The sequence below is a fragment of the Camelus bactrianus genome, chromosome 16 (assembly GCF_048773025.1).
Source record: "Camelus bactrianus isolate YW-2024 breed Bactrian camel chromosome 16, ASM4877302v1, whole genome shotgun sequence".
Classification (NCBI taxonomy): domain Eukaryota; kingdom Metazoa; phylum Chordata; class Mammalia; order Artiodactyla; family Camelidae; genus Camelus; species Camelus bactrianus.
The window spans coordinates 49,485,259-49,510,854 of NC_133554.1; the positions used below are offsets into that span (position 1 = coordinate 49,485,259).

Genomic DNA, 25,596 nt, shown 5'->3' on the forward strand with positions numbered 1-25,596 from the left:
CACTCCATGCACACACAGGCGGGGTGTACACACGTGGTCCCGGGTGCTTGCGCATGCACGGGTGACTGCGCGCACCTCCATGCACACGGGCGAGCTCCCCCTACTCCTTAGATGTGCCTGATGCTGGTAAACCAGCGCCTATAAGCTCACCCAGCTGTCCCTAATACACTCATATACTATTAGCCGTACCTAACATACTCCTCTTCACAGAGTTCTTCCAATAGCTTTGCTCTACTTCTTGAGAAGAAAATGAACCTTCTCCTCCCTCAGTCTCCTGCCCTGTGTCCATACGGGCCCCTCCCACCAGAAGTGGAAAAAGCTTGCTTCCTGATACCATTTATTTCCCCTACATATCACCCCGTAAGGCAATGCCCCAGCTCTCCAACCGCGCCCGCTCAACAGAGATGCTGACAGATCGCTCAGGCTGAGGAGTGAAAGATGAATGAGGCTTAATCAATTTGCGGTCCCAGGAGTCGGAGCTTGACACAGAGGGATGACCCTCCAAGGGAGGAATTCTACTGGACGTGGTCCACAGGCGAGGGAGGGGGCATTCTTCCTGCAGGAGTTTTTCTGCAGAGTCTCAACACTCACCCAAAGCCACTAGGAACAGCACAAGCCCCTCGTCCCAATCCGAGCACAGCAGCCAGGAGAACCCTGCGGCTCTCCCCTCCCCTTCTCTCTCATCCTCCTCCACCATGGGCAGCCCCGGGGGCTCTGGGGCCGAGGACAGGAGGACAGAGTGCATAGAGGAGCCCTTCTGCAGCCCCTGGATGGCACCCCAAACTGACTTTCCAACAAGTAAAGTACCTTTCTCCAAGTCCCTCTCCCTTCTTCTCCACAAAAGCTCTCTGAACTCCTGAGGGGAATCCCAGCCGCCTCTCTCTGGGGATCCGTGATCCTCCAACTCCCTCTTCTGGTGAAGAATGGGGAGGGGGCTGTACCCAGAGGCCCCTGTCCCCTCTCCCTCCCTGGCTCACCTTCTCTGTGCCCGAGGACCCCAGTGCCCTTGGCAGGTGCAGACTACATGATCCTTCTCCCCTTTCCTGGCAAATAGCAAGGGACAGCCCTGTCTCCATTCAGGGTCAATGAGTTCACAGCCTCGAGTGTGGGCCACCAAGAGTCCCCTCCCTGGAGGACAAAGGGACAACCGTCTTAGGAGAAATTGCTTGCTGGTAGATTTTCAAAAGAAGAAAAATAAGCACATTTCTGAAACTGGGACAAATATAATGAGATGTTAAACTGGATTCTTTCTCTGTTTCTGCTGTGGACCCAAAGGCTGAGAACAAAACAGTAGGTGCCAATCTCTTGCCCAGGTCCAAATGAGCCACCGGACATGTAGGTCCGCCTGGTGGCCTAAGAGTCATTCTTGCAATGCCACCTGTTGGGGAAAAGGGAGCTTGGCCCTCTCTGGAGCTAAGTGAGGGGTTTCACAGGGCCATGCAGAGGGCTTGACTCATGTTCCAGAGGGAGAGGGGCAGAACTGGAGGAAAGCTGAGGCCACGAAGCAGAGGGGAGAGAAAGAGAACAGGACTTCCCTGTTGGGACAAGGATGCTGGGGTCCAAAGGGGCGGCACAGAAGGGAGTGATCTGCATCCGTTAGAATCTGGCCCCAAGCAACTGGAGACATGACGACCATCGGTTGCTCAAGGGACAAGAGAGGTCCTCGTGCAGCCAGCTGGAGGAGACTCGTGGGCCCTCCTGACCAAGGAAGCCAAGGCCATAAAGCCTCCAAGAATCTAGGAAAACTCTCAACTAAGTGAGACCCAGCAGGGGAGTCCCAGCGAGCACGGGCACGGGTGGTTTCTGCGCCAGTCACCTAAGAACTTCCCTGTTCTCCTGTCCACCCCTCCAGGAGCCAGAGGCCACACAATGAGCAGGGAAGGAAGAAAAGAAGGGCAAGGTGGGGAGGAGAGAAGAAGCTGAGCCCCGTGTCCCCCAGTCCAGGCACCAGTGCCGCCCCAGCCGGGAGCAGTTCAGCAAGGAGACGGGGAGGCGCTGGACCTCTGGGCGACATTCCGAGGCTGCTCGTTACACTGACATTTGAACTGTGAACGCAACTGGATAGAGATTGCTTTTGTCACTGACAGTGCTTGGAGGATTTATTCTCTGAAAGGGACCAGAAATGTTATGGAACTTGCCAGAGCTTTCATTCAGGGTTAAGAAGAGAGCTAAGGAACAGCATAGGTTTAAAGAGAGAATTGGGGGGAAAAATAAAATTGTTTTCTTCTTGCACCCTCTAAAGATCTGAACAGGCAAAAAGTTATATATGTACCATCTCATTTTCTGTACCTCCAAATAACCCTATGAAGAAGGTCAAATTATTACCTCCGATTCACAGAAATCAAGGAGCTGTCCCAAGCTGGAAAAGGAAGGGGTAGGACTCAAGCATCCCACAATCTTAGGACCCACTAGTAACCCAGAGAGTAACCCACTAGTAACCAACTTCTCCACCTTCTTCTGAGCAGCAACAGAGCACCATGAAGAAATCAGCTTTATTCGCAGCCCCTCTCTTGGTGTTTGGCTCCTAGCAGGCATTCAGTCTGAATGAATGAAAAGACATTCAGCCATCAAATGGAGCATGGCTGCATTTCATAGATGTTGACAAACTATTTGGCTCAATTAAAATGAATCAGCCACTCTCGTCTTCTCTTGCCCCACCCACTACCGCCTCCCATTTTTCCATCCCCCAACCGAGACCATGTAACAGTTCCAGCGTGGGAGTGACTAAGTTTCCCACCAGTGTCCACTCTCCCCATCTCCCTTCCTGGTATCAGAGCCTCCAGAAGTTCAGCTGTTCAGAAGCTGGCCTTGCTCACAAAAGACTACAATTCCCAGCCTCCTTTGCACCTAGGTGTGGCCATGTGACCAAGCAATGAACCATGGGAGGTGAGTGGAAATGACACGTACTACTTACAGGTTATGAACTTAAGAAGAAACCGCCCTCCCTTCTCTTCCTCTTCTCCCATGGTCTCCATGGGCATGAACTGGGACCTGGGGGTGGTGAATCAGCTTCAGTCACTGCCCCAGGGCAGTGGTTCTCAACCCTGTCTGGACACTGGAATCACTGGGAAAAGACTCTTTCGAAAAAAAATCTTGATGCCAGGGCTCCGTCTCTTCTGACTTGATTGGACTGGGTGTGGCCCGGGCATCAGGAACTTTTCAAGGTTCCCCAGAGAATTTTTATGTCTAGACAAGACAGAGGCTAATCATACCAGCGACTAGGGGATGCGTGGGGCAGCAAGATAAAAACATATCGGTCCCTGGATTTCCTCTCTTCCGAGCGGTCTGCTCACCCTGGGCTGCCTCCTGCCTTTCAATAATTATGTGACAGAAACAGAAGCTCCTTCATGTTTGAACCACTGCCCTCCATCTGGAGTTGTTACTGCACTTGTCACTGGGCGTCACCTAGTCCAACCGCTGAATCCTGCAGCCTTCAGTCATTGATGCTGGGGATTCATGTGGGCTTGATTTCTCTGTAGGACCCCAGGGGCTTAGGAGTCGAGCCCCGTAACATGAATTTGCAAGTCCAGCCTTGAAATTCTTGAAATTCTCCTTATTTTCCAGACACCCTGGCTGCTGGTGGGGTATGGATTTGCCTTTAACCTCATTTTAGACCAGCTTTGCAAGCATAGACATCAAACTAATTGGCCTGCTCACCTTCCAAGAAAGATCTGGCTGAATTTTGCTTACTCTCTGGGAGAAAAGTTTCCTTTCCCCGAAGGGAGTGACTCCTGTGAGCCTGAAGGAGTGGATTCTGTAGAATCTGAAATGAAGCATCTGTGTTTCAGCGGTGAAGCATCTGTGTTTCCCTGCAGGGTCAGTGGGTCCAGGCTTGGCCAAACACCCGGGTACCCATCCACCATTCACCTGGAGATGCGTGCAGAGACATGGCGCAGCACCCCTAATATTTATGGGCTAAATGAGGTAAATTGTCCCGGATTAAAAGCAGGTGAGGGCCTCTTACCTGCTCATTGAATTCTGACGAAGCTAAGGATTAAAGGTGAGAAGCATAATAAGTGGTTTTGCAAACCACTTAAATTTTTTTTTCCTAAGAGGACTTTCCATGCAACTCGTGAGAAATGTTTTATTCACCACGTAACCCTTAATCTCAACCCACCATCCAATCCAAATATGGTCCCAGTGGGACCCTTTGGGGCAATGCTTCAGGGCTTTGGACAGAAACCAGTGACAAGGGCACATGCCCAGCCACACAGGGTGTGACCTGTAACCGCTCTTCCAGGGTTTCTCCGCAGTGGCACTGAGATTTTAGACCAGACAGTCTTTTGATGTGGAGGGGGAGGGGCTGTCCTGTGCATGGTAGGATGTTCAGCAGCGTTTCTGGCCTCTACCCACTAGATGCCAGTAGCAACACTCCCTGCCCCAGTCTTGGCAACCAAAAATGTCTCCAGACACTGCTAATGTCTCCTGGGGACAAAGCTGTGCCCTGACTGAGAACCACCAGTCTAGACGCATCTCAAGAAGCAAGACGTCACAGCAGCATCTCCAGGACCCAGCACAGTGCCTGGCACATAGGAGGGGCTCAATAAACGCTTGTTGAGTGAGTAACAGAAGAGGAGGTGGGAGGGGCACACCAAGGCCCAAACCTCCAGAAGCACCTACTGCACTGGTACGGCAGATGTGAAAATGCGTGCTCAGGGGGCAATGGACTGAGGCCCCCAGCACATCCATGCCAGGGCCAGGATGCCCACAGGTGCTCCCAGCCAGTGACCTTGCACGGTGGGAGTACTATGCAGATCCGTTCTCCCAAGATACAGGCTCAAGGACACCCCAGCAGCCTGGACAAAACCTTCTTGGTCTCAGACGTGCCCACTCCTTCCCCAGAGGTCAGCCCCGTGCCATGGTCTGAAAGCCCTCACTGACCTCCTTCTCCAGTTCCCACCCTTGATTCTTCACAGGTGTTCCCCCTAATCCCATCCTGGCCTCTGCTTCTTGGTGGATCTGAAAAACACACCTGGCATTCTAGAAAGATGCCTTTCCCCAGTCCTCTCTTCTTGTGGGATGCCACACCCTGGGGCTTCCCCCTGGGGATCTCTGTTGATGAACGCATCATGCACAAACCAATTTAGACGGGGAGGGAGTTCTTGGAAGAGATTCAGTTCCTTTGTCCAGAAAAAACCAAGAAGACATGAGTTGATCTCATAAATAGCTAATAAAACCACACTCACATTCCAATCCAAAAACACTTTTACAAGTTAACCTTTCATTGGAGTTAAGGCAGTAAGTAAAGTCCTCTGGTTCACATGACTTTCTTCTGACCAAGGGAGGAGAGGTCGGGGGAAAGAGAAGGACTTGGCCATTGGGAGCCCAGCCAGAGCCCTCTTTTCCATAATCCACCCCATCCTGTCTCTCCAACCCTCAAAAGTGATCTTAATGCACATTGGTTCCCAAGTAAGCATGCCCCGTGGCCCCATCCAGCCAAGTCTGTGGGAACAAATTCCCAGTCCAAGGTCCAGGGCTCAGCCCGCTTTCCCCTCGGCCAGGCTCTCCCAGGGGCAGATGACCTCCTTTATGGCCTGGTCACCCCGTTCTCCTGTCCCGGCGTCCTCCGAGTCCATCAGGCAGGTCCCGCTCCCCGTTGGCACATCCATTTTGATCTGGAAAAAGCTTCAGGCAGAAGAGGAAAGCAAGTGTGTGGGGACAGGAGGGTCACCTCATCCCCAGCCCACCCTGACATCCCTAAAGAAAAGTGAACACAGGTGCGATTTGCCAAAAGCCGTGGGTGCAGCCATGGGCTTGGCCAATCCTTTTCATTGGGGATGGAGACTCTTATTTTCCTGCTGAGTTATGGGTAATTCAGAAAATGGTTTATTTTCATTTTCAAGGGACTTGAGTTTTCACGGTTTTGATGAATTCAGGATGTCCCGAGAAAACATACTGAGACTTAATCCTCTGCCCTTTAAACTGCCTTCTGATGAAGTGGTGGCTGCTGAGGGAAGAGCTTTTAAAAAGCCCCAAGCCTGTATGTGCAGCACAGCTGTGGCCACAGAGCTAGAACATTCGCTCAGCAAGGCCAGTTCACCCTGGATCCCGACACCCTACCCCCTTCCCCAGCTGCCACAGACAGGAGAGGAGCAGTAACCTCCGCTCCCTCCCCGCTGTCCCCATCTGCACAGCAGAGGCCGTGGACTTGGGTATCCATGGCAACCCAAGACCTCAGCAAGGCGCCCTCTTTCTCCAGGACCAGGCAGGGTCAAACACAGTCGCACGCTAGTTGGTGCAGGGGTGCCCCCCCCCACGGTTTCCCCTCAAACAAAATAAAGGTGGGGGCTGACTCGTTGTTTTGCATTGACTACAACTTTTCTTTCTGCCACTGGTCCAGGAGTTATCAAGTGCCCCTCAGAGCCTCTGTTCTGCACCCAGAGAGCTGCCTCGGGACACTGGGGGTCTCAGAGGTCAGGCTGGCAGCGTCACCCACAGCGGAGCTTAGAGACGCCACCCCTGGACAGAGCCTGGGCACTGTCAGGATCGCTGCCGGCCCTTCTGAGCAACTGTGCAGGTGTGTGCAGGAGCGGGTGGGGGAGGCGAGGGCGCCTAAGGCAGGGGAGAGTGTGCTGGAGCCCCAGAACCGCCCCCGCTGCATCCACCTCCTGTGGTTCCACGGCTGACCTTTAAAAATGCGATGGAGTCATTAGACTAACGTTCTTGGCGGGGGCAGGGTGGGTGGAAATGCATAGAAGAGGGAAAAAAGATGGAAAAGAAAGACACCCTTCTTTTCCTCAGGAAGACAGGGGAGGGCAGCACTGAGTTTTTGGAAACTCTCCAGTGGCCAAGGGGTTTCAATGGCCCATCAGAGGCGTCTGCTCTCCCAGAATCCTCCTTAGCCAGGGCCCAGCTCTAGATCACCACATTTGCATCACAGAGCCTCGATCTTCAACAGACATCCGTGCACGTGCGCACACACACACACACACACTCTCCTCTCTTCTTACTTTGTTACCCTCCTGGATTTCAGCCGTGGCAGCTGCTGGCCCACATCCCCCAGGGGCTGCACCTTCCCATGGGACACAGCAGGGCACTTGGGTGACAGCCTGGCAAAGACTGGCGAGGCCAAACAGCCACGTCTCAGAAACCTGCTGAAGGACAGAGACATGCGGGCCTGGGGAGGGGCCCGGGGCCGGGGCCGGTCCCTGGAGGTCTCGCTGGTCTCAGCATCCGAGGGCCCGTGGCCAGCGCCGGATCCGCTGGCTTCCCCCTTCTGCTCCAAGCCCGAGGAGCTCTCCAATGCCACTCTGATGGGTGAGGGGCAGATGGTGCTGGGCCGGCGGATGAAGCGGCAGGGCGAGGGGAAGGGCCTCCTGGGGGAGCGGCACTGAGGCGAGAAGGGGCTGGAAGGGGAAGGGGGCACGCAGGTCCCGGTGTACACGGCCAGGTGGGGGCTGGGAGCCGTGTGCTGGCCCGGCTGCAGAGAAGGAAAGAGAGTTCAGGGTGAGTGCGTGGCTGGTCCCCCATCCGTTGGCTGCCCTCGGCTAACTTAGCCCCTTCCAGTGCCCGGAGAACAGGCCAGGTATGGCTGCTTCCCTGGGATGTGAGAAGGATGCCCCATGCCACCCAAGACAATGGCACAGTCATACACAGGCGTCCCGCTAAGGGCTCTGCCTGTCCCAAGCCTTGGTCACGTCCCCAGAGCCGGGCAGTTGCATTCCAGGGCACCGACTGGCCTTCTTCCAGGCCTGGGCTGCTGGGGTGTGGCCAATCGCCCACCAACTCTGCCCCAAGGGAGCCATGCTGAGTACCCACCCCACCCCATCTCACCCGTCTGTCCTTGTCCTTGGTGCCACCTAAGGACTGGAGGCCTTTAAAACTCTTTTAACAGAGCAGAAGGAGCCCTCGCCATGCTTGCGCTGACTCCCAGGCCAGAGACCACCCGCCTCGTCCTGATCCCTGACCACGTCCACACTGACCACACCTCGGGGATGGCCCGGCCCCGCACTTTCCAGTGCCTCCCGCAGGCACAGCCGCGAAACCTGGACTAGCCACGGAGAAGCAGGCAGGAAACAGGGGGTGAGGAGGTTACTTGGTGGAGAAAGAGGACATACGTCAACGTCTCTGGGCCATGGTGGCCCGGGTCCTGGTGCGCTGCGGAAGGAGTGTGGGACCAGGCGTGTTTCAGCTGAAGGAGCCCGAGAGAGCTAGGTCTGGGCTGACAGAGGAAGTTAAAACTGGAATTTAAAGGGAGGCTCTCCGCCCTCACCTCTCTTGGACTTGGTTTCTCGTCTCCTCCCAAAGGCCTGCCGTGGCCACATGCCACATCAAAGCCCCGTGTGAACAGATCTGGAGGATGTACTGGTTGGTCCTGGTGGGGCGGGGGACCCCCCCGGGACAGTTGGACCAACACTGTGTCCAAGAGACTCGGAAATGACTTCAGGGCAAAACAAACCTTCTTTGAAATGCCACAGCCACCCAGACATCCCGCTCAGAGGGAGCTGCCTGCCGCCGGGGCCTGGGCACCGCCCTGGGGTCGAAGGAGGGCAGCTCTGCGCGCGGAGCTGGGGGCAGCTAGCTTCAGAGGAGTGCGGCCAGTCCCGACCCAAAGAGGGAAGGGCGGGCACATCCAAGAACAGCCCTGGGAGGAAAAGCAAGGCCAGGTGGCCACAGAGGGCTTTGTTGTGGGGGACAGGGGGGTGGCCTCCATTCTCTCCCACCAGCTCCCTGAAGTTCAAGTGAGATCCTGTTCTGAAACAGCAGCTCAGAGCCACTGATTCTGCTCCACTGCTCAGACAGGCTGCCACACCCGAGCTGAGGCCCACACCTGAGGCCACGGGGTTTCATAGTATCGTCACTATTATTGGTAACATGCACCGGGAATTCAGCAAACCCACGTGAGGTTCTGGGCTGAGCCCTTTGTGAGGATTATTGCATTTACCTCCCAGAGCCACTCAGTGAGGCAGCTAACTATTATTATGCCCATTTCACAGGTGAGAAAACTAATGCTTCCAAGAGCCAAGCCCCAGGAATGCTGGGAACGCTGGGCAGGCTTTGAAACCAGGTTCGCTGGCTCCATAGTTTGCATGTGTAACGCTACCTGGATGGCTCAGGGCTCCTGCAGGTGAGAAGCACCCAGGGTGCCTGTTATAAATGTAGATCCCAGCCGCACCCCAGCCCCAGTGAAGGAGACTCGCAGGGGGTGCGACTCAGGAAAGCATCTTCTCACAGACACCCGAGGACACTGCTTGGTTCTTCTGCCCAGTAAGTTTGAGGAGCTCAGCACTGTGCTTCTAACACCTCCAGGGACACGTGTCCCCCATTTAGGACAAAGTCTGCAAAGAACAATAATACCAATAGTGGGGGAGGCTAGGCCCTGGTTAAGGATTTGGGAGTCGATGTTTAGTGAAAGAGTATGGCCCTATAATTTATTAAGATCTACTACGTGCTATGTTCTTTGAATCTATAATCACCCCATTTTAGAGAACCGAATATTGAGACCCAGAGAGGTTCATTACCATCCCCCAGGCTCTCCCAAGAAAGCAGTGACTGTGGAATGTAGAACTCTAACGTGGCCACCAAGATTCCTGTCCCATTCCTTCAGGATGGGTGTGCACTGTAAACGTCAGGGAGAGTCACCCCCATGGCCAGGCTATGTGACATGGCGTTAGGTAACTTACAAAAGTTACCTGGGTGAGCTTGACTGCATCACGTGATCCCTTTAAAGCTGAGTCTAGAGGCCAGAGACAGAAGTCAGGTTTGAAGCATGATAAAAATTCAGTGAGGAAGTTCTCCATTGTTGACTTTGAAGATGGAGGGTAGGAGCATGTGGCAAAGAATTCGGGCAGCTTCGAGAAGCTGAGAGCAGCCCTCGGCTACCAACCAACCGAAAAAAGAAAAGGGGGGGGCCCTCAGTCCTATAGCAAGAAACTGAATCCTTCCAACAACTTGCAGAAGGCTGGAAGCAGATTATTTCCAGGAGCCTCCAGGTAAGAACACAGACAGCCCGGTGACCCCTTGACTGTGTGTCCTGAGCAGAGAACCCAGCCAGGTCTCACCTGGCCAACCGTGAACTTAATAGATGTTTGTGCTGATTTGTCACGTGGCAATCGAAAACGAATACAGTGGCCAAACAAGAATCTGATCCCAGGTGCGAGTCACCCCAAAGCCCTTGCTTTTTCTACTGATTCTCCCATTGCCTGGGGGATCTGGACAGGACTTGGGGTCCTGGGGAGTGGGCTGAAACAGCAAACTAGGGGAGAGAGACAGGAGGCATCAAAGTTCTCCTCCCTCAACAAGTTGACTGAGGACACCCCCAGCCCCAGCTCATTAACTTAAAGCCCACTTACTCAGAACATGTGATAAACGCCTGTTCTAATCCGCACTTTACAGATGAGAAAACAGAAGCTCATGGAGATGATGCCACTTGATCAAGATTATACAGCTTTGTGACAGGATGAGCCACCTGCATCCCCCACCCAATTCAGTGCCCTCCTCCCCACCTCACGCCTCCCCCAGCACCTTCTTTTTTCCAGGATGAATGACAGGACAGGTAGGGAAGGCGGCCACCATCCTGCTTCACTTACTTGGCCCGAGAAGGTCCTTTCTTCTGGGCAAATAGCCCTGGACACTCCAAGCAAGAGGCCTTTTCTACCCCCTCCCACCATGACCCTGGCCTCTCCCACAGGGGCCTGGGGCTTGTGCTTGGAGACCCCGCCCCCCGCTTGGAGGCCACGCCCACTATCAGCATGTGGCAGCGAAGCAGTGGCGTGCAAGGCACACGGCACAAAGAAATGACACACACAGACACAGTGAAGGAGAGCCCGGCTTGGCTTTGTGCTGCTGCTTTATTATGCAAGGGAACCAGGAGAGCTGGGGAAGGAGCTTGAAATGGAGCAGGGTAGTGGCCATGAGAACACAATCAAGGCTTTTTAATGAAAGGCAAAGCAGGTGGCACAGAGATGCAATTCACTTCCTGTCCAGAAGCTGGCTGAGAATTTGAAGGAGCCCTTGTGGCCCCCTGAACTCCCACTTCCTGGGAGCAGGCAGGAGCCGAGGGCTGCATTCCGGCTCAGCATGCAGTGAACCATCCCCGCTTCCAGCCCCCTCTTCCTCTCCCCACTGCCCCACTGCCCCCAAAAGCGAAAGAGCGAAGTTGGCCCCTTGGAGAAAAAAATCCACATGGGTGAACACACCATCTCTCCTACCAGTCGTTTCATCTGTCACAGCCCAGCATGAGACCTTCCCATTTTGAACGGACCCTCACTTCAGCCGTGAAACTTGGGACCAATGGATTGACCAGTCACTGTACTGTTACTGCTCAGCCCTCTCATGGGAGCTGCAGACAGATGACATGACATCAACACCCCGCTTCCCTCCCCTCAAATATATCCTAATGGTCCCTGGGGAGTCCGACTCTGAGCGTGAAGAGAAGTAAGATGGTTTGGGTCAATGATGCTTTAAATGCACCTCAGGAAATGCCCTGAATAATAAAGAATAATGAATCACTCTTCTGGGCAACACTGACAGATGCAAGAAAACACAAGCTTACTTTAAGACCAGGAAGCTACTAGGGATGGTGAGGGTGATGATGATGGTGACGGTGATGGTGGTGATGGTGATGATAGTGGTGATGATGACAGTGATGGTGGTACTGATGAGGATGGTGATGGTGGTGATGGTGATGAGGATGGTGATGGTGATACTGATGAGGATGGTGAGGGTGATGGTGGTGATGGTGATGATAGTGGTGATGATGACGGTGATGGTGGTACTAATGAGGATGGTGGTGGTGAGGATGATGGTGGTGATGATGATGATAGTGGTGACAATGACAGTGATGGTGGTACTAATGAGGATGATGGTGGTGATGGTGATGATAGTGGTGACAATGACAGTGATGGTGGTACTAATGAGGATGGTGGTGGTGAGGATGATGGTGGTGATGGTGATGATAGTGGTGATGATGATGGTGATGGTGATACTGATGAGGATGGTGAGGATGATGGTGGTGATAGTGATGATAGTGGTGATGATGACGGTGATGGTGGTACTGATGAGGATGGTGATGGTGAGGATGACAGTAGGATGGCAGTGATGGTGATGGTAATAATAATGGTTGTGATGATGATCACAGCAGCTAGCATTACTGAACACTTGTACGCCAGGCATTTTCCTAAGCACTCTACTTGCATTTTCTTGTCCTGAGTCCTTGTACTTCCATGCAGCCCTCACAGCAAAAGCAGTATTTTCTCTAAAAGCCAAGCTTGAAAATGAAATTCTACCAAGGGAATCCTGGTAACTTATAGCATACCTTATACTCTAGCATAAGATATACACCACCATGGGGAGAGAAACTCAAGCTGTTTAACACATAGCAGTAAGGAATTAAGACGGTGACTCAGTACAAGGCATAACAAGAGAATATCATAATGATTTCAATGTAACAATAACATTGTCCAAATAAATACTATTTTTTATGTTATTTGAGATTCAAATGGGCCCTGTGGGGCTACTATTATGTTTGATACCTAGAAACAAAGCTATCAGGAGAGCAGGGGCCACCGGCTGAAGTCTAGAAGCAGACACTTCCACAAAACCTCAAAACTGGGCAGGGACCTGTGGCTCCTTTCCTACAAAACATGAGAATTTTCTGGCAGATTCTCCCTCGATCCCCCAGGTCAAACAAATCTGCCCCATCTCTGTGCTCTCCTAGCACGTTGCATGTGCTCTACACCATCCAGCCTCCATCATGTTCTGTCTCATGTTGTGGCTGTTGGCATCTATGCACCCTTGTCAGCCCCTTGAGGGCTGAGGGAAAGAGAACATCTTGTCCATTTTTGCATCTCTGTCCTAGAACCACTGAGTACCACCACCTGCTCTCACACAAAACAGGGATTTAAAATACATCTGTGGAGGGGATTAAGAGGTACACATTACTAGGTATACAATAAATAAGATACAAGGACATAGTATACAGCACAGGGAATGCAGTCCATATTTTACAATAACTATAAATGGAGTATAATCTATAAAAATATTGAACCACTATGTTGTGCACCTGCAACTAATGTAATATTGCAAATCCACTATACTTCAATAATGAAAAATAAATAAAATAAAATACATTTGTAGACTGTAGCTCCTGCTATCTAGAAGGGAAGCCATTTATCACCTCCCTGCCTTTAGATGAGTAATGTTGAAGCACTTAATTATTCATCCATCTAATAAAGAATGATAACCTACTGCTTGGCATGCCTGTGCCTCTCCTTAGATTGTGGGATCCTGTGTGTCTGATGTTGAGAAGGTTTCCATCAATAAGTTTGGTATACCTACTATGTGTCTGACACAGAGCGCCTGGGAGTCTGTTGGAGGATGGGATGGGTTAAATCAAAACTGAACAAGACGTAGTTTGTGCCCTGAAGAATTTATGACTTACTTCGACACTCCCACCATCCCCATCCCCATTTTGCTAAGTGTGTAATCTCAGCTCACGTAGGGTAACTAGGAGGGATGGCAAATACCTCTAGTTTCATGTTTCTCAAACTTTCCCATGGAAGTAGGCCAAACAGCAGGAGAGCCAGGGAACTATGTTCTCCTGGGAGTCTGAGGGCAAAGCCTCAATCTGCCACAGCCAAGCAAGAGATGTCTTTGATGTCTCAAATTTTATCTTAAAAAATTCATGTACATCTTGCAGTCTAATTCATAATATATTCATGATTGTTTTCATGTGAAATTTTAAGAATTATCTAACTTTCCTCCCATTCCAAATCTTCAAGTATAACTTTTGCTCCAGGCTGGGTATCTTCCTGAAATTCACCGAGTCTGGTTTGAGAAGCATGAATCTGGTCCCAACCCCTCATTTCACAAATCAGAAAGCAGAGAGGTGAAGTGACTTGGTCAAGACCATATGGTTCATGGTAGAATGAGGACCAGAGCCTAGGAGGCATTCTCCAAATCCAGGGCTCTTTCCACTCATCCACCCACCCACCCATCCATCCATCCATTCACCCATCCACCCACGTAATACTTGTTTCTACAGATCTAGATCTCAGGCATTAGACTCCAAATGGTGAGTGAGATACTCAGTTTACAAGGGTTCATTACCTGAAATTTCTGCTTGGGGTTCCCTCCCTGAGTTGGAGAAGTCCAACATTCTTCAAAAAAGAGATGAACTCTCTAGTTACTCTTTCAGAGTGTAAACTAGTCTATGACTAGGGAAAACGGGGAGAGTAATAAAATCATTTTGCTAACATGAAACCAAGAGCCTCAAACTCCTTACAACAGCCTAGAAAGTCCTCCTTGGCCTGGCCTTCCCACTTCTCTAAGCTCATCTTGTACCATTCCCCCCCTGGTCCACTAGGCTCCATTCATCTGGCCTTTCAGTCCACTCTGAGCCATTTCCCACTTCTGGGCTTTGGCTCATGCAGCTCCCTCTGCCTGGAAAGCTCTTCCTGCCCAGCCCAAACTCCTTGTATGGTCAGCTCTTTTTCATCCTCTGCTCATCTGTCATCACCTCAGAGAGCCCTCCTTAGTCTACACACCCCTAATCTTCCCTGTCACAGCACCATATCCATTTCCTTTAAAGCACCTTCTCCAGATTTTATCATATATTTGTTTGACCTTCTGATTGCAATGATGGTCTCAGTTCTTCAGCCTTCCCTGACTCCTTGTCTTTTGCCATAGGACTTTGAAATTTCTCTCACTAGAGAGGTAGAATCAATTTCCCTATCCATGATTCTAGGCTGGATTTGTGATTTGCTTTGGTTAATAAGATGAGGCACCAGTTCCAAACCTTCATCTCAAGAACCTTATGTGTTCCCATTTACTCCCTTGCAATTCTACCACCATCACAGGATCAGCCTAGGGTTGTTGAAGGATAAGAGACACATGAACAGAATCATTCCACTCATCCTGGCCTGGGTCAACCCCTACCAGGCATAGGAGGGAGCCCCACCAAGAGACACAGAGCCACAGAGATGACCCTATGTGCATAAGCCAGAAACACTTATTCTGGTATACCACTCTAGTTTTGTGGTTGTTTGTTACACAGCAATGGCTGCCTGATACGGTTGGCTTCATTATTTTTTGTCAGTCCTAGACCTAAGCTCCATGAGGCAGGGGCCATGACTATGTTATTCACCAATGCCTGGTACATAGTAGGTGCTCAGTTAAAGTGTTGAACGAGTCTTCTCGATGCATAAGGTCAATCCCTTGGTCATTGACTTGTTTTATCTCCTTTGCATTACTATACAGACATACAGGGGCAAATCCAACTTCTAGAATTACCTTCTAGGCCTCCAAGGTCGGATATGGAACTGTCCTGGCCACCCCCACCCCATCCCCACCCGCCCTGACCACAGGCTGGCCTGATCTAAAACTACAGAGGAGGAAGCACCACATCTAGACAACAGCCCAAAGAGTATTATCTTTGACTCTGATTCATTTTGGAAATGTCACAGACCTCCACCATCCCTCCTGCCACGAATGAAGACATCAGCACCTTTGTCCTTTATCCAAAAAGATGCTCCCAGCAGGCCATTTCACCTTGAATGCTCTGGACGCCTGTGACCTGAGTCCTTCGTTCCTACAAGCTATGAATTCTCCTAGCATCATGTAAAAAGGGGGTGGGGAGGCAAGAGGGAAGGAGAGAGGCCACCAACCCCTGATAATTGGGACTAAACACGCTCAACAGAAATTCCCAGGCAGGTGTGACAGGAGCCCGGGAAGTGTGTCTGCAGCGGGGCCCTGCAGCCAGCCCCTCGGAGGGACCCCCGGCTGCTTTAGAAGCAGAGTCTGAACTGGGGAGACGGGATGAGGAGCACCATTAAGCTACTGGAAACAAACATGCCTGAAAGAACTATGCCCTGGAGGTGAAGAGAGACCTTCTCATTAATTTTCCAAAGCCAATGGTTGTACACAAAGCAGCCTATTCTCTCTGGTTCTCACCCCAGGAACTCCCTAGGGTGCGACAGGCCATCTCACAGCCACTGAGTCGGGGCCCTCCCCTACCATGCGACCCGGCCCTGTGGGGGGTTGTGGTGGGAGGAGGGAGCCTGGGAATGGAAGTCAGAGGAATCAGAGGGTGGCCTGGCTAGTCCACCACCCCACAGAAGAGGAATGAGCCCTCCAGACTCTGCCTCTCTCTGCTGGCCCCGCCCCCGCCCTCACCCCCAGGGGGAGACCAAGTATGGATTTATTTGGGAGGCAGCTCTTTTCTGAGCTGGCTCCTGCGGTCCAGCTTGCTCATGACCTGGGTGATGTCCACCGTGTTGGCTGCTTCTCGAGCCTTGGCCTCCTCTTCCAGCTGCCTGAGGATGACAGGGCTGGGGCTGGAGCGCAGGTGACGCCGCATGAACAGGAGGCTCGAGCTGAAAGGAAGGACAGGACTGGCATTAGCAGAAAGCCACGTGCTTGCTTGCTCAACAGTGACCTGGTACACCCCACCCGGTGGGAGGTGAGGCCGGGGCTGGGGGATCAGACCCTAGACTTGTTCCCTCATCCTCCCGGGGAGCCTCAAGGGGGACCTTCAGACCTGAGCTCTTTTCTCCCCTCTGGGAGGATGGGACCAGAGTGAGTACCCGCTGCCATCAAATTTCAGGCTTAGGCACAAGGAAGACTGCTCAGATGGGACCGAGCACAGACTGCCTTCTACAGTGTTTAGAAATCAGTGTGTCAACTTAACTTCCTGGAGGCTCTTCCTGAAAGGGACAAGGAGGCTTTGGATGCTGGAAGCCCAAGGGTTCTTGCCTCAAGGGAGAATTGGAGCATTTGTTTGCAAAAGCCAAGGTTCTGGGAAGGAAGGAAAGAGCTGGGCTGCCCACGAGCTAGGCTGGGCAGGCACAGAAAAGGGCAAGGGGCCTGGGGAGGGTGGGTGAGCTGGCGGTACTGTGCGCAGGCACTGGACAAGTCGGAACCCTCTACCAAAGCCAAACATGGATTCCCGACACCAAACTCTCTCTGTCACAGCCTTGGGGGCCAGGACAAAGCTCCAGGTGATGCAGGCGATGGTGAGCAGGCTTGGAAAATAAGCATCTCAGCCCCAAGGGTAGACTTCAACCCCAGGACGTCCCCAAATTTCAGGACCACATAAGCCCCTAGAACTTATGTGTCTACCCTAGCGAGGAAGAGGGCTCCCCTATCAGTAAGCCACGCCTGAGACTGGGTCTCCCACCAGCCCTGCCTGCTTGAGGCTTGATTTAACTTGTTCTGGAAAAAATAAGCGTTGTACATTGTCTCACGCCTGCGCGTCACGGGACAAACTCACACCCTCTGCCACCCGTGCAGAGTCACAGGCCGAGCGTCCCTCGTTCCAGAAGCAGTCCCACGTGCACTCTCCCTCCCAGCAGCGGTGACAGCGTCACCCCACCCCACAGCCAAGCTCTACGCCTGCGGTCTCGTGCCACCCCGGCTCTCAGAGCACCCGGGGTGCCCCGCAAAAGACCCCAGCTGATTCCTCAGGTCGGTGCCAACCAAAAAAGATCTCTGGAGAGAGACGTACGAGACTCCCCTCCTTTCCCCACTACTTTCTGGCAGGACTTCTGGAGCTATTATGGGCCTTCCTTGCAGCTTAAAGAAGATGCTTTCAAGTCCCCAGGGACACTGAACTCCTTCCTTACCCTGTAAACCTAGAAGAATAGCACCACAAAGGCCTCCTTTCTCTCCTTTTATAACACAGCCATTATCCTCAAGAATGGAACCAAGTTGGGTGTTTTTTTTTTAAGCTCCTTTGATAAAGGCTCTGGTCCAACCACCCCTCTTTTGAATTGACTGGAGACGCTGGAAAAGAGCCCAGCGTGGGCTGAGCCAGCAAACAGGGGAACGTCTACTAACGGGGCGGAGGTGGGGAGCGGACAGGACACGCACTGGCGCTGGGAAAGCCTCAGCGAAGTCCCAAGTCTTTGTTCAAGCTGTCAGTTGGTTACTCTTTTGGATCTTCAGTCCCTGTAGAGTTTTCTTCCCCCTCCTTCAATAAAAAGTGTTCAAACTGCCCCCTCTGAACACTTCGTCCTTTGCCCAAGGGCTCTTCAGGTGAGGAAGATGAGAATGAGCGCAGTAACTGAGGGACTTGATAAAGGATGGTCCCCCCTGGACACAGCAAGAATGCCTGAAGTGTCCCTGTTCACTTCCCGTAGTAGTGCACCGTTTCTCTTGGGGTGCAATCTCCAAGGTCTTAGGCCATTACAAGGATACCAGGGCATAGCTAAATGAATTGCAGCAATTAAAAGACCAATGGCAGGGGGAGGGTATAGCTCAGTGGTAGAGAGCACGCCTAGCATGCACAGGGTCCTGGGTTCAATCCCCAGGACCTCCACTGAAAATAAATAAGTAAATAAACCTAATTACCTCCTCTTGCTGCAAAAAACAAAACAAAACAAAACAAAAAAACTCAGTGAGATGCTTTCATTTGTGATAAAGGTAACTATCCCATCTGCTAGTCAAACCTGTTTCAAACTAGTATTAGGGGAACAAAACTTACTGGCAGTAATTACTATGTACATCTTGCGAGCCTGATTTCAGGGCATTATGGAGCCAATGAGGCAAATCATACCCTAAGAAATACTTCCCAGTGCCCAGTATTTTCATCCAGCGAGTACCCTGATCATAGCCATTTGGCTGAAGGAGACCCTCATTTCTCTGTAAACAGAACAGCAGGCAGCGAGCAGTTGCAGCCCCTTCCACTTGCCTCTTCTTGGTGGTTTCCTGAGGCTCAATCGCTTTGGCCAGCATTTCCTTATAGATTGGGGATTTTAAATAGCGAGCGTAAGAGTCCTAGCGGGAACAAGGGAAAAACAGTAATTACGAGAGAGAAAGTGTCAAATCAAACGAATAAATTTGCTGGTTTTCCAGCCTTCCCTCGGCAGTGAGATGGCAAAGTTAAGAGACTCTGTATCCTTGTGTGAAAGGCATTCCGGTGTGGCTCTCAAGCAACGGTTCCCAAGTGTGGTCCCCAGGCCAGCAGCATCCATTTCACCTGGCCACCTGCTGGCAGTGCACATTCTCAGGCACCCCAGTCCTGCTGAATCGGAAACCCTGGCGGTGGGATACGCCGAGTCTTAACAAGCCTCCAGGTGACGGTGCCACACTTGCTGCTGGAGAACCGCGGTCTGCAGCCACCCACACAGAAACTCGGGGCTTCTCCAGTCAAGTGCGCATGAAACAGAGGGCACCTGCCCCCAACCTCTCTCCCACCCAGCACCTCCCACTCCAAGCCCACGAACAACCCCTTCTGCCCTGAATTTGAGTGTAAAGGCAAAAAAAATACAAAAATCAAACCAAACCAAAAAAAAAAAAAAAAAAAAAAAAAACCCAGTCTCAGACTCCTCTTGTGTGTCTACTTCCCAGGACCCTGGTCAGATTCAGAGAAGTTGCTTCCTAAATGCCTGCAACCTCCAAGCCAACTGGAAACTCTAGTGACAACAAATATGGGACAAAGCACACAGAAACAAATGTGAAAATTTCTCAACAACCAATTAAGATTTTTTTTTAATTTATTGAAACAGCACCTTTCTAAAGACTAAGTTGTAGTAGTAAAAGCTATGAGAACTATGGGCAGAAGATCTAAATAGAGAGCGTTTCAAAGAAGACACATAGATGGCCAATGGGCACTGAGAAGATGCTCAACATCACTAATTATCAGAGAAATGCAAATCAAAACTACAATGAGGTGCCACCTCACACTGGTCAGAAGGGCCATCATCAAAAAGCCTATACAATCTGTATAGAGATATAATAATCCATATATAGTAATTACATATAATCTATAATAACAAATACTGGAGAGGGTGTGGAGAAAAGAGAACCCTCCTACACTGTTGGCAGAAATGCAATTTGGTGCAGCCACAGTGAAGAGTAGTATGGAGGTCCCTTAAAAAAACTAAAAATAGAGTTACCACATGATCCAGTAATCCCACTCCTGGGCATTTATCTGGAAAAGATGGAAACTCTAAGTCGAAAAGATACATGCATCCTAATGTTCATAGCAGCTCTATTTACAATAGCTAGGACATGGAAGCAACCTAAATGTCCATCGACAGATGACTGGATAAAGAGGAGTATATAGATATATAGATATACACACACAGTGGAATATTACTCAGCCATAAAAAAGAATGAAGCATTGCCCTTTGCAGCAACATGGAGGGACCTAAAGATTATCACACCAAGTGAAATAAGTCACACGGAGAAAGACAAATACTATATGATATCGCTTACATGTGGAATCTAAAAAATAATACAAATGAACTGATTTACAAAACAGAGACAGATTCACAGACACAGAAAACAAACTTACAGTTACCAAAGGGCAAAAGTGGGGCAGAGGGATAAATTAGGAGTATGGGATTAACAGATACACGCCACTATACATCAAATAGATAAACAACAAATTCCTACTATGTAGAACAGGGAACTATATTCAGTATCTTGAAATATTCTATAATGAAAAAGAATCTGAAAAAGAATATATATATATATATATATATATATATATATATATATATATATATATATTCACACACACAGATATATGAACATAAAACTGACTCACTTTACTGTACACCTAGGATTAACAAAATATTGTAAATCAACTATAGTTCAATTTAAAAAAAGAGTAAGAAAAGAAAAAAATGCAAGGAGAACTAGGAGACAGCAGAGGAGTAGGGATTATGGAAACACGGGTCATGTTGATTTTACCTGTAGTGACACAAAGCGCTATGAGCATAGACAGTGTTCTTTTCTTAAGTTACCCGCGACTCTGTTCTGTTCTGGCTAGTAGCTGGCCTCCCTGGGGGGTCTCCCTGCAAGGCTGTATGAAAGCCCCATGTTTAAGAATCAAAATGCATTTTAAAATTCATTATTAAAGAAGCCCTGCTGTGAATCTTCTTGTAGGATAAACACAGAGAAACCCCACTGATGAAAAACAAATGATGAAAAAGAAAAAAAAAGGCTGTTCTAGCTTGGTAAAAATCAGAAACTATTACATATTTTAAAAGTAAAGTTTAAAAAATTTTATAACATAACCCACATAAAAGACTAAACAGAAATACATAAATGAGGGAAGCTAATAAAAGTCCGTCACTTACACAAGCCTACATGATATAATGAAGTTCCTAGAGATGTTTTACCATCAAAGAAATAACTACCGTCACAAGAAGGTGAAGCTACCCAGGGAAGTCTTGCTGGGCATGGCACCCCCTCACAACCAAACCAGACAGCTTCTCCTAGGCCACCTCTCAGCCCCAAATTCTAATTTCTTAAGAAAGTGACTGATTCTCTTCCATGTTCCCTTTACCTTTTTTTAACAACTCCCTGAAAATTCCACCAAGTTTGCTTTTTATTAATAATCCAGAAGGCAGTCTGAATTCTCAAAGGCTTTTACCATAACCACACCTAGTCTGTCTCTTTCAGATACTAAATCCTCACACCCCCTACCATGTGTTACAGGTGCTTAGGGCCAAGGCCACCAGAAGCACCACCAATCCACAGCAGAGACTAAAAGCTTGGCCTTTGGGCTCACGTAGACCCGAGTTGAAACCCCAGCTCCACTTCTGGTGAGACCTTGGGCAAACTCTCAGACTCTAGAGACTTGGGGTCCACTTTGTTGTCCTTGGGTACAAAATTCTGCACTTTGCACAGTGACTGCACCTCCAAGTCCCTAATCAAGAACAACCATTATGGCAATCCTACCATTACCAATGTCATTACTGCCTGCACCCCCACGGCAGAGTGAGAAACCACATGAAGACACACAGCCCTTGCAGGTGGTCCTCCCCGGCCAGAGAGCTTGAGAGCATGAGGAGGGGCCAGCGCCGTGGACAGGAAGACGGCGGCAACAATTCTGCATTCCCAACACCAGCAAAGCAGTAACCATATATGAGCTCCCCTTCCCCCGTATCTAAAGAACCGTCCAGGTATCTGGGCAGGGAAGGGCTTCCCGGCCCCCACGTATGCTCAGCACAGACCCCACCTACCTTCTTCATGAGCATGTAAATGTGGGTCTGCGCCGCATCGAGCACGTAGCGGTGAGGATGCTTCAGCCCCTTGACCGTGATGTCCATGGTCTTGCCGTCTATGTTTATCCACCGTCTTGCTCCCGGGGCCAGGAACAGCCTGAGACGGGAGGCGGGGGGGATGTTAGCACAAGTAGCCAAACCAAGTCAGTTAACAAAGACTTCACAGCTGCTGGGGAGTGAGTGAGTGACAGACATGACTCGGGCCACCCAGGATGAACGCGGCCCTTTTTTAGGAGACAGTAAAGAATTTGCACCGGTTGTCAAGCAACATTTCCCAGAAGCAAGTAAACAGCCCCGCCAGCCCTGGGAACGTGAATACGTATTTAACGTTGGTGTTCCCAGCCTCTAGGGGAGAGAGCAAAGAGTGGGTGGGGTAGCCCCAAGCTGGGTGAGGCCCTAGCCTCTAGAATGACAAATCCAGCCTCCAACTTCGTAAATTCTGCCTCCTTATGTGCTAGGATCCAGGGCTCACCTGGAACCAGGCTAAGACACCTTCAGACAGGTGTTCCGCTCTGCTCTCCCCTGGCCCCGGCTAGGCGTGTCTGGGGATAAGTCTCTAATGCTGAGAGGGGAGGCAGCCCGCATTCCCAGAACCCGAATCCAACGACCCGGGCACCCTCACCAGGGGCCCCAGCGAGAATCCAAACTCAGCCACACTTTGTGTGTCCTGCGGCTCCACCTGGAATTTCCAGCCCTGGAAGCCTGCTCTGAGTCGTTGAGGGGCTAGAAACCCTTATGTGGATATTTTGCCACAATCCCAGGCTCTGCATTAAGAGTCTGGAATTCAGACTAAGATTTGTGTGGCAGGGGAGCCCAGGAGGAAGGAAGCTGACACAAAGTTGGGGGGCGAAGAGTTCTGAAATTCTGGAGTTCTGGAGTGATGAGTGTGTGGCTGTGTGTGAGGCCACTGGGTACCGCTGTTCTGGGGAAGGGTGTCACGGAAACTTCATGGACGGACCATCCCTCCCTCACCCCCATTTCTCCTAGTGTGCAGAGTCCCCACGCCGTGGGACGAGGTGGGTACATTTAAAGAAAGTCCAGGAGCCTCTTGGTTTGAGGAGTGGGGCCCCAAGATCATCCCTTCCACGTTGTTAGCATCTCTCTGAAAACTGGGATGGTCTGAGTCCATTCATTCAAACGGATAAGCACTCAGAGGGGAGGGGCCAGTCTGGCCAGCTGCCCCAAGCTCAGCACCACAGTCTGATGGCCACGGAGGGCTGGCTCCAACTCAGCTTGGGGACTGGGAACCACAGCTCGGCTGGTGAGTAAGAACGAAACACGCTGGGCCCACAGAGCCCAAGACTAGTGTCCACTCTGGCCAGCGCAGAGAGAAGCACCAGCAGGGATGCGATCACATCAGACAAGGCACCCTCCACGCCAGGGCGAGGAGGGGACGGGTGCCGATTCCCGCAGCTCTGCACCTCAGCAGCCCTGGCGGTCTCATTGGACGTCCCCTCCCCGCTCCGCCTGGCCAGGACAAGCCCTGTTGGACTGGAACCCTCGGTTCTTGGGGTTCTGGGAGGAGATGCAGACCTGGAGAGGGACAGACTTACAGAGCCATTAAGTGCAGAATAAAAGATGTGCCACACTTGTGCGCCAGCCGATCTCCCTGTCCCAGACCCTCCGGGGACCCTCCCTTCCCTTCATGGTCCTCACTTCTCTAAGACGACCTGGGAATCGGGTTCCCATCTCACCTATTATCTCCTTTCTCTCTCTTTCTCTCTCTAACACACACACACACACACACACACACAAGACCTAAGGGACTTCAGTCAAAGCCCTTCACACTGTAATTCAGGGCCGCTTGCTTTTTTAACTCCTAAGCACATTCCCCTCAGAGCCGGAGAATCACTCACGCCTCACCAGGCTTTCTTCCGAGGAATCCCCTCCCCCCACCTCCCAGAGCAGTGGGAGGTGTTTCCAGCACGAGGCGCAGTGACTGATGCACACACGCGGACACGAGGCGGGTGGTGCCTCCGGTTCAGTCTCCGACCTCAAACGCATGGTCGGGGTCCGGGGAGCCCCAGGCCCCAGAGGAGGCTTCTCCCACAAGCTGGCTGGTCCTCACTTGTAAATCTCCTCCGCTTTCTCCTTGACTTTGGACTGATCTCCATACTTCAGATCCTCACAAGCTTCCCAGAATCCCAGATTCTCCCCTGCACGGGGAGGGGAGGTCCACGCCGATGAAAGCCAGACGGGAAACGGGTGGCAGAAGAAAAGAAGAAAGAAGAGAAACGGGTCAGCTGGGACAGACGCCATTCCCGGCGCAGTGACTGTCTTCCCTCTGCACAACGAGCTGAGGCACGAGGCAAGGCTGGACAAGACACTCCTGGGAGAAGGAGCCCCATCTTCCTTCCAGGGCCCGGGAGAGGGTTGTTAACTGAGCAAGGGCACCTCCGTGTTCTCTGCAGTGAACCAGGCTGGCACACCTGGTCTGCGGCCTCCGCAGCCGTATGTGTCTGCTGTGAACCTGCGCCTTCCCCCAACGGCGCACGAGCCAGAGCTCACGTCCACCCCCAGGGGCTGCCACATTCCTTTTCTGCCCTAGAATGTGGCTGCAGCAGGTGCGGCACGAGCAAGTTCACGCAGGACTCGACCTGGAAGCAGGCGTTGCTTCACTCCAGGTTTCCTTCATGAAGGGCCCTGCTGACGTTGCTCATGTTCAGTGACCACACGTGACTTCTGCCTCCTTCGTGTGCAGAGACCCCATCTTTTAGAGCCCCTCGCTGGGCATATTCCAGCCAAAGGTCCTTACAGAGACGCCGCTCAAGCAGCAATGCTGACGGACTGACTCTCCGGGAAGGCCTGGCCACTGCGGGACTTAACAAAGGGTCACCTGAGCCAGAGAGGCTCTGTTCTCTGGTCCCAGAAGAAAGCCAGATGCCTCCAGGTCCCTCATTTCTTTCCAACTTGAATTTCTCTAACCAGTTCTCCCCAGCACCCGGAAGTAGTGTGAACACCTAGGTACAGTCATCCCAGGTGGCAATTTTTGCCTGAGAAAACATAGTCACAGCAGTGGGAGAGCAAGAGCCTATGTGTGCGTGTGTGTGCGTGTGTGCATGCATGTGTGTGTGTATACGTGTGTGCGTGTGTGTGCACATGTGTGGGTGAACCACAGACTGCCACTGTGTGGGGAAATGGATAAGACCACGCCCCCTCTCCATTCAGAGTATTCTTTGAAAGGCTCCCAGGCACTTCAGACTAGAAAAGTCTGCACAATTCCAAGCTAGGTGACCCTTCCCCATAACTCCATAGAGATCCTTCCTCGCCAGCATAAAATTCAAGGTCTTCTTAGGACTGAGACCACAGGCATGAGTAACCAGGCCAGCGATGCTCTTAAGTGCCAGCCACTGGTCTTACATCACACACCATATAAACCAGCTTGCCCAGGGCAAAAAGGCAGTTACTTGCTTAGGCGTAAAATTAAATGAGTAATTATTCACAATAGTCAAAAGGTGGAAACAACCACAATGTTTATAAGCAGATGAATAGATAAACAAAATGTGGTGCATACACACAATGAATATTACTCAGCCTTAAAAAGGACTGAAGTTCTTGCAGACGCTACAAGGCAGACGAACCCTGAAGACATCGTGCTAAGTGACTAACAAGCCAGACACAAAAGTAAGATTCCACTTAC

General features: G+C 51.1%; 1 protein-coding gene across 9 annotated transcripts in view; it reads right to left on the bottom strand.

The window, feature by feature from the left end:
- Positions 1 to 5,151: 5,151 nt before the first annotated feature.
- Positions 5,152 to 25,596, bottom strand: part of RGS9 (regulator of G protein signaling 9) — a 112,645-nt gene continuing 92,200 nt past the window's right edge. For all 9 annotated transcript variants that reach the window (XM_074343528.1, XM_074343526.1, XM_074343529.1 and 6 more), the window contains 6 exons: positions 24,025 to 24,112; positions 21,915 to 22,053; positions 18,629 to 18,714; positions 16,196 to 16,313; positions 6,951 to 7,420; positions 5,152 to 5,625 (listed from right to left, as the gene is read on the bottom strand). In XM_074343528.1, the coding sequence (XP_074199629.1) occupies positions 5,478 to 5,625; positions 6,951 to 7,420; positions 16,196 to 16,313; positions 18,629 to 18,714; positions 21,915 to 22,053; positions 24,025 to 24,112 (1,049 nt within the window). In that variant the 3' untranslated portion in view covers positions 5,152 to 5,477. The remainder of the gene's footprint in view (positions 5,626 to 6,950; positions 7,421 to 16,195; positions 16,314 to 18,628; positions 18,715 to 21,914; positions 22,054 to 24,024; positions 24,113 to 25,596) is intronic.